Source organism: Poecilia formosa, unplaced genomic scaffold (genome assembly GCF_000485575.1).
Source record: "Poecilia formosa unplaced genomic scaffold, Poecilia_formosa-5.1.2 Scaffold412, whole genome shotgun sequence".
NCBI classification, from domain to species: Eukaryota; Metazoa; Chordata; class Actinopteri; order Cyprinodontiformes; family Poeciliidae; genus Poecilia; species Poecilia formosa.
This window is the reverse complement of record NW_006800351.1, coordinates 58,946-67,587: the sequence shown is the minus strand read 5'-3', so window position 1 is coordinate 67,587 and position 8,642 is coordinate 58,946. Positions and strand designations below refer to the sequence as shown.

At 43.9% G+C, this 8,642-nt stretch overlaps 2 protein-coding genes across 2 annotated transcripts in view; both read right to left on the bottom strand.

Annotated features, from left to right (window-relative positions):
* Positions 1 to 3,558: 3,558 nt before the first annotated feature.
* On the bottom strand, positions 3,559 to 6,846 carry polr3glb (RNA polymerase III subunit GL b). The gene is made up of 8 exons (XM_007576610.2): positions 6,673 to 6,846; positions 5,234 to 5,398; positions 4,963 to 5,092; positions 4,811 to 4,879; positions 4,455 to 4,508; positions 4,283 to 4,374; positions 4,106 to 4,213; positions 3,559 to 3,761 (listed from the first exon to the last, which is right to left on the bottom strand). The coding sequence occupies exons 2-8, from the start codon at positions 5,339 to 5,341 to the stop codon at positions 3,675 to 3,677; spliced, it is 648 nt and encodes a 215-aa protein (XP_007576672.1). The 5' UTR covers positions 5,342 to 5,398; positions 6,673 to 6,846; the 3' UTR covers positions 3,559 to 3,674.
* LOC103155116 (dyslexia-associated protein KIAA0319 homolog) overlaps positions 6,403 to 8,642 on the bottom strand; it is a 25,745-nt gene continuing 23,505 nt past the window's right edge. Inside the window, exon 15 of the mRNA XM_016663289.1 lies at positions 6,403 to 6,413. The gene's annotated coding sequence lies outside the window, so the exon portion shown is untranslated. The remainder of the gene's footprint in view (positions 6,414 to 8,642) is intronic.

Genomic DNA, 8,642 nt, shown 5'->3' with positions numbered 1-8,642 from the left:
TCCGTTAGCATTTCCTGCACCAATAGCTCCGTTAGCATTTCCTGCACCAATAGCTCCGTTAGCATTTCCTGCACCAATAGCTCCGTTAGCATTTCCTGGACCAATAGCTCCGTTAGCATTTCCTGGACCAATAGCTCCGTTAGCGTTGCTTGTCTTTGATGTTTCTCTCAGAGTCTGTAACGCTGTTTCCGGTTCGGCATCAGCTGCTGTATACAGTGTCCGGTGTCGGTCCGGTAACAGCTGTTTAGGGTGGCCTTGGTCCTGTCGGATTGGTGGATTTAGTACAGGAGGCAGCTCTGCCTGTCTCAGCGGCAGCACAGCATTTATTTTTGCCTCGTTAAGGTAACGATCACCTGTTAAAGTGTTTTGCTGGTATAAATGACTCAAAGTGTTGTGGAGAGAAATGTCAAGGGTAAAGATCAGGTTGCTTTCCGCTCCGGCTCTAGCACTGCGCTCTCCTTGCTTTCATGTGACAAATTATCCAGATTCCCCTCACTTTTTTCACTTTTTGTTATTACAGCCAACAGTGACACAGTGTGGCATTATCTAAAATTACACCAGTCAAACAATATGATAAACAAGAACTCAGGTAAAGTTAGCCTTCCTGTGTTTAATTGCGACCTCAATGGAAGAAAAATATAACAAAAGATGTCCTTCTTTTTTTAAAATAATTATGAGTTTTGGAGTACCACAAACAGAAATGTGTTAGTTAATAGGAAAATTACAACATATTTAGGCCAACGTGTTCCACTAATCGTGGATCCCTTTAAAGCTGCTTTATATTCATAATTATTCACCACTTTATTGAGACATTTGAATGAACCAAAATCTTCTGGTGTTTCTCTTTGAAATAGGAACATATAAACTTCTGGGACTTCTGCAGTTCTAGTAGCGCCTTAGCCCCGCCCACATATATAGCCCCTCCCACACGCATAGCTCCGCCCATAGACGTAGATGCCCACACAGTGGCGCAAGAAAGTGGGTATGCACTGTATGCAACGTATAGGGGCGCTGCACTAGAGGGGCCAGAAAAGTGATGTGGGGAATTTTTTTTCTAGCTGGCATTTCCTGTATGTAACAGCTGTTTGAAATGATCAGTAAAAGAGGAACGGCACTGATTAGGCGCCCCTCCTGTTGCTCTCTCCTCCCACACAGGTCACGTCGGCAGCCGGTGTTCCTCCAGAACACGCTGAGTTAAATTTGAATGGTAGTAGTGGACTCGTCAACAGTGAGGTAAACAGAAAACAGAAAACGGATAAAGATGTTGGAGGGATGAAGAAAAGCTTTCCAAAGTGGTTGAAAGACAGTAAGGAATGTACATGTCTCAACAGGAGGGTTGTAAATATTCAGGTTGGCTTAAGCTAGCCTAAAATGACAGGTGGCTGTTGTCTTGTAATTAGGGCTGCCACCGCTCCCATAAAATACACAATCATCCCTATTTAACTGTTAAATGTTGCGTCCCATGTTGAACTGATACGGACGCGATTTGTTCCATATTTCTATAAATGTCTGTTAGACACGTCTATCACACACATATCAATAAATAATGACCAAATTAAAACACACAATATATTAAGGTCAGCTAAATTGTCGTGGCGGGAGCTAAAGGACCCCAGAACGCTGCGGGGCGATGCTGGTTGTCTGGAGACGGACACTACGCAGCCGCGGTGAGCTGCTATCGACCCGGTCTTTCTAAAATGTCCCATGAGTAGGAAGACCCACAGACCAGGCTGAACAATTTCAGTGAAGTTGAATACGGGCAAGTTAAAAAAATATTTAATATGCTGTATGTTTTGCTCACTTGTATTTTAAATGATGATTAATGCCCAGTTTTTTGTTTCGTTCTTTTAGGCAGCAATTTATTCACATATTTGTACATTTATTATTATTATTGATATTTTCAAGATTAAAGATGAGTTGTACAAGTTTATTAGTCCTCAGTGTCACTAAAGCCCTTAGTCTCAAAAAGGTTGCTGACCCTTGTTCTGGGCTGGGACACTTGGGCTCTAATGTCTTCACTCAGCATCACTTCAGTGGTTTGTGATGCATCTGATAAGTCAGATCAGATCCAGTCAGTAACGGTTATCCAACAAGGACATCATTTAAATTAAAGATTCATTTTTTATGTGTTTTTAAATGTGTTTTTAGGTCTTAATGCAAAATTCATGTCATTCAGCTGTGAGGATGGAGAGAAAGAAGACCAGATGACAGAGGAAGAATCGGGACAGACAGGAGGAGGCAACGGGTCGGTCCTGTAACTTTTAGATGCGTCCCAACAGACCCGGACCGGCTGACGGGCCTGGCAGCGAGCCCCTCACCTGATCCGGTGTTGGAGCAGTGAAGAGTCCAGTGATTTGCTTTTGGCCTTGGAGACCCTGAAGCTTCAAGCTTCCTGGTGCTTTTCTTCTCTTGTGACTGAAATTTTACCTAAATTGAAAAATAAATTATCTTTTGCTACTGACATCAACTGTTCACTGTCTTTGTGTTACACCCAGTGCCAGGATTGTAGCAACAGATAGTTCACTCATTCATTGGTTCACTCATTCATTGGTTCACTCATTCATTGGTTCACTCATTCATTGGTTCACTCATTCATTGAACTTGATCAGCTGTTCCAGAACTCAGATTCTGTTCTGATCCATCCGAGCCAAAACAGGAACCTCAGGCCTTCACAATAAAACACTTCCTGTCTCCTTCACAGTAAGAGCTGAGCGTCTCAGCAGACAGTTTGGACATGAGGACAGCAGGACATTTTTAGCAGAGACGTCCCAGCTGTCCCGGTCTCAGGTTCAGCTTCTCAGAACCACAAAAGGACGACAGGACCGTCAGAGGGTTGGTTCTGGTTCTACAGCAGGTCGGGTCCAGGGCGATGAACCTGCAATTAAACTGTTCTGACCCGGTTCAGCTGGACCTGGACCTCCTGTTTACAGCTGTTTCCATCAGAACCCGCAACCCAACAAAAACAAAGACAGAACCAGAACCACTGAGTTCTAGGTGAACTGGAAGTGGGGCAGAAGCCGCTGAGCTAAACCGAGTTGACCGGGTTCTTCAGAACCGACATGTGCTGCACATTCACCCTCTCCCCTTTCTGCTGACCCGGCACCCAGAACCAGAACCGCCCCAGCCGGCGTCTGATTGGCCGACGGTTTGGGCCTCTGAGTCAGCGGCTCGGGTTTCCTGCAGACCAGAACCAGGGCAAAGGTCGCACACAGCAGCAGAGGGACCGGAACAGGTCCAGGTTCTGGTTCTGTCTGAAAGCAGCAGGACGGTTTCAGCCTTCAGAACCAGAACCAAACGGGCCGAGAAACGTCCAGAACTTCAGGAAACAGTCAGAACCAGCTGGAGATCCTGTACTGGTACCAATCCAGTCTAGCCAGAACCAAACTGATGCCAGACCCAAACAAAGTCTTGGTTCCGGACGTTTCTGGAGGAACTCTTGTCTCAGGTTCTGACCTGCCTTGGTTCTGGTGGGTTTCAGCAGTCATGTTGAGCCAGCAGGGGGCGTTATGGTTGGTTCTATTGAGTCAGAACCCGACAGATCCAGTTGGGTCAGAACCATTACAAAAATCACACTGGTTTATTTTCAACAGCAAAAAACAATAAAAACTGTTTCTGTACAAAAACTTTAAGAACACTGATAAAACGGATCAGTCGGGTCGGAACCAGAACCAGTTCTAGTAGACGGCCTCGTCCATGTTGTCATCACTATCTCCTCCGAAGTCCTCGCCATTATCGAAGTACGACATGATGTAGTCTGTCTCCTGACACACACACACACACACACACACACACACACACACACATTAGTTCATCACAAAACGTCAATAATGCAGTCATAATAAAATAATTATAAACATGTGAAAAGTTTATTTGACTCTAAACATTTTTCAACTAAACATTATTTTTCAAAAATAAATTTAAATTTAATTGGTTGATGTCGCAGGTGAATGAAGGCTTCTGATTGGCTGTTGGTCGTCCAATCAGGAGAGCATTTGCAGCCAGACTGGATCTGGTTCCTGCCACTCTCAACATGGCTGGCATGCAGCTGTAGGTAGCATGCTAGCACTCTGGCAGGAAGTAGCTCTGGTCACATGACCTCCCTCACCTCCTCAAACTCCTCTTCATCATACTCTTCCTCAGCCTCGGCCTCTTCCTCCTTCTGCTCCTCTCCCTCCTCCTCAGAACTCTCCTGCTGCTCCTTCTTCTCCAGCGTCTGGAGGTCAAAGGTAAAAGGTCACATGGTGTGCAGCCCACCCCACCAGTTCCCAGTCCAGACACTCACCTCCAGTTTGAGCAGGACCTCCTCTTTCTCGCCAACCTTCTTCTTCTTCTTCTGTCCCAACGGCGCAGCAGCTAGGTGGCTGAGCGCTGCCCCTGAGGACACACAGCAAACTGCAGCAGCTGTCACTGGCTCAGGTAATCAGATTACTGTCAGATGGAATCAGAGTACTGACCGCCTCTGGGTTTCCTGATTTGGACCCGGAGCTCTTTGGGGAATCTCTTCCAGTCTGAAACAAAAGCAGCAGAACCTCAGCAGGACCACAGCTGGTTCCACCGGGTTTTGGCTCCTTCACCCAACCTGGTTCATAGGAACCAGTCAGTCCTGCAGGGGGAGCTGTTGGACACACCAGGGTCCAGACTGGAATGTCTAGAAAATGGGTTCTGTTTGCTTTGAGGTTCTGAACTAAATCTGAACCGATTCAGGTTCATCGGACGAGAACCGAATTAAACCAAACTGATTTAAACCGAACTGAATTAAACCAAACTAAACTGAACCGAACCGAACTGTTCTGTACTGAAGTAAACTCACCTATGATCCAGTCAGTGAGGCCGTCCATCTTGTCGGTCAGGTGATATTTATCTGAGTATCGCTCCACATCTGACAGGAAATAGAGAGAGACTGTCAGAATAAGAGCACAGCTTAGTGAGTCAGCTGCTGATTTCTGATTGGTGTGTTCTGACCTCTGTGGGCGGCAGCCGGCTGGATAAAACATGGCTGACTCCTCATGGCCGCCCTGAAGTCCTGCTTCAGTGCAGTCAGGTACTCTGACTCCTCCCCACCTGTCAGGGGGAGGGGCTTCTGCTCCATCACCTGGGAAACCGCACAGCATCAACTACAGCTCCCACAGTGCACTGCTGCCCTCATTCTGGTTCGTTTGGAGTTGGACACGTCCAACAGAACCAGAACCACTGGAGGACAGGAGCCAGGTGAGAGGAAAGGGGCGGAGCTTACCGGGAACACAGGTGTGGGCTGCTGCACGGCCGGAGGCAGGGAGTCGCCTCTGCTGGTTACGACCGGGTCCAAACCCAGAGTTCTGCGGCCACGTCCGCGACCCGCCATCACCACCCAGACTGCCGGATCAGAACCAGAACCTGGTTGACCGGGAGAATCTGGATCCTGAAAACACAGAAAGACAGAGCTTCAGTACCTGACCCGACATGGTTCTGGCCCAATAATAAAATGAAATGAAATGATAAAACTCATTTTTGGACCATCTTATTTGTCCAGAACCAGAACCTGACGCTTCTGGTTCTGGACCAGCTTCTTCCAGTTTTTAGTGTTGCTGCTCCCAGATGATTAAATATTAAACTTACTATTTATTTATTGTTCACTTTTAAAACTCTTCAGACATTTTTATTGAGAGTTTTTGCTTTATTGCTTCGATCGTTTTCATTTTGAGTGGAAACATAAATTAATAAAGTCAGAGGCCACGCCCCCAACCCCCACACCTGGCGGAAGCCACGCCCCCACAGCGTGTCCAAGTTTTAATAAAGTTTCTCATGCCCGGCGGCATGGGCGAGGATTGGGGGGCATTTACCGTAAAGTGACCAACTCTCTGTTATTCCTATATCGGTTTGATACAGTAAGGGCTTCCATATTCCCATATCTGTGGCTTCTGTCACTTTTTTTCAGCTGTTAACTGTTTGATCAGTTAACAATGCAGTCGAACGTATTAATGCGCAAAAAAGAGTTGCGGTGATTTGTATTTGTCTGTGTTTAATTTAATTCCAATAAAAAACAGTTTCCCCTGTCTGATACTGTTTTATTCTTACCCCTCTGTATTTAAAGTATTTTTAACAGGTAGGATATTCTAGTAAAAGGGTTAGTGCATACATCTATAGCTTTTCATTTTAAACGGGTAGGACATTCAGATGAAGGAAGTGATCTTCTTGTGGTTTCGTCATGTATATAAATTGTTCCAATGCTAAGCTAACCATAACTCTTAAGCTTCCACTTCAGTCCCGTCACTCAAATAATGTTATTCAATGTATTTAACATGAACAACCTGCTGTAGTTTCTGTTTGTAAACATGACGGTAGCAGTTTTGGACGCGCAGCACAGACAGATAGACTTAGTTATATATCCGGAAGGAAAATCTGACGAGGTAGCACTCATAGTCAGAACACTGGTTCTATACTGGTTCTGAAAGCGGTTCTGCAGGAAGATCCAAACAGACGGATGCCGGTTCTGATATATTTGGACCGGAAGAACTCTAGCCGAACCGGACCCTGATCCAAACTGGAGAGCTCCGGAGCCGATCATGAACTGGATCTCCGGATCAGAACCTCCGAACCTTTTAAATAAAACTACAAAAGAAGTTCTGATGTCAGAATTCGAGTAGAACCTCAGTCTAAACTCTGATGGTTCGGTTCGGTCCGGTCTTTTCTGACCTTTAAGCGGGTTCTGGTTCCGTTTCTAACGGTCCCCTTCCTGCAGTCGAAACTCCATCAGCTTGTCCAGAACCTTTCAGAACAGAACCCGTCCTGTTTCAGTCAGAAGTCCACTTCCTGTTTACATCCCGCCACGCTTCTTCTTCTTCTGCTGCAGCCTGAGCGGCTCTTTGCCGCCACCTAGCGGCCTGCGGGGGCTCTACACTTCTTTTGTGTTTTTCCTTCTTCTTCTTCTTCTTCTTGTCGGTTTTACTGGCGGTTGGCAACAAACTGTTAGTAGCATTACCGCCACTTACTGGTATGGAGGGTGGTTCGTGATGGTCTAAATCAGTGGTTTCCAAATTATTTCTGGGCCCCCCTATGACTTATAAATAGCTGTCTGGTTGAACGATGTGTGTGAGCGAGGGGGCAGGGGGGGATCCTGGGAGACTCCCTGTTATACTCAGCCCCGCACAGGTGTAAACCCAGTGCGAGCGTCATAGCGCTCATGTTGTGTTTAAAGGCGGCTCGGAAAAACAGGTTACGACATGTTAACAACGGATTAAACAGTTTTAACTGCTGATAAAAGTGACAGAGGAATAACAGAGAGATGGCTGTTCTAAGGTAAAAAACCCAACGCATACAGCGTTTATGTTTTTTTTTTTCATCCAGACGGCTTCACGCGCCCCCTCTGCAATGGCACAGCGCCCCCTCCCAGGGGGCGCGCCCCACAGTTTGGGAACCTCTGGTCTAAATATTTATCCATATCTACAGTATTCTACCATAAATTCTACCTAAACATACACTCACACATACACATGTAAAAACACATACGTGCTTACGCACAACTTTGTATACTATCCTTCTATATTATGCTCTCATTCACAAACACACCTACTATAATCAAATTCTATGAAATAATTCAGTTTTCTTTAGAAATCGAATAATTATTTGCATGTTTACTCCCCAAATTCTTCCTCAAAATATCTAATAAATTAACATTTTCCTTCATACTTTCAAACTCTCTCCTCATTTATCTTCTCTTTGTCATATTTATGACATTCTAATATAACATGCTCTATAGTTTCATATTTATCACAGTAATCACATTTACCAGTTTTGTGCTTTTGAATTTTAAAAAGTGTATAATTAAGTCCTGAATGTCCAAATCTTAACCTTGTTATCACTCTTTCTTCCTTTCCATTTCTTCTTTCTCCTACAATCTGAATTTTATAAAACCATCTTCCTGTTTTATCTTCATCCCACCTTTTTAGCCAAACTTTCATCAGTTTCTCTTTCCTTCAGATTTACTTGTTTTAACTGTAAAGTTAACAGGATTCTGAATCTCTGCCATCTCATCTCCAATTTGTGCTGGAACACAAATAGAACTATCAAACCCTGTTTTGTATTCTGAATAATTAAATATTTATAATAAAATCTCCACCCTTCTATCTGAATGATTATATTTTAAACTTAATAATGCAGAGCTAATTGAATCTGAACATATTATTGTTTTTAATGGTTTTATATCTTCTATCATTGTAAAGCTAATAATATAGCCAACATTTCTCCTGTATACTGATAATCATCTGTAATTCATTTTCCTATTTTTATATTCAATTCTGGTTCTATAAACTCTATTCCTATTTTCCCAGTTATTTTTGATGCATCTGTGTAGATTTGAACATATTGATAATAATTGTTGAAATATAACTGCACTGAATAACTTTGTGATTTATCTGGTTTCTTTTCCATTGCTGACATTTCTACTGTTGCTTCTGGTAGAATCCAGGATGGTCCAGGTGAAGTTGGTGTTTGACTCATTTCTAAACTATTCATTTTAAATTCTTTTATTTCATTTCCATTCAAAGCTCCTCGTTTCTTTCTTTTCTTTTTCCCAACATGGATTTAAAATTTCCAGGGTTGGAGGATCAAAGTTATTTCCTTGCTAATTTAACCAATAACTGATTTCTAGTTTTGTTCTTGGTAAC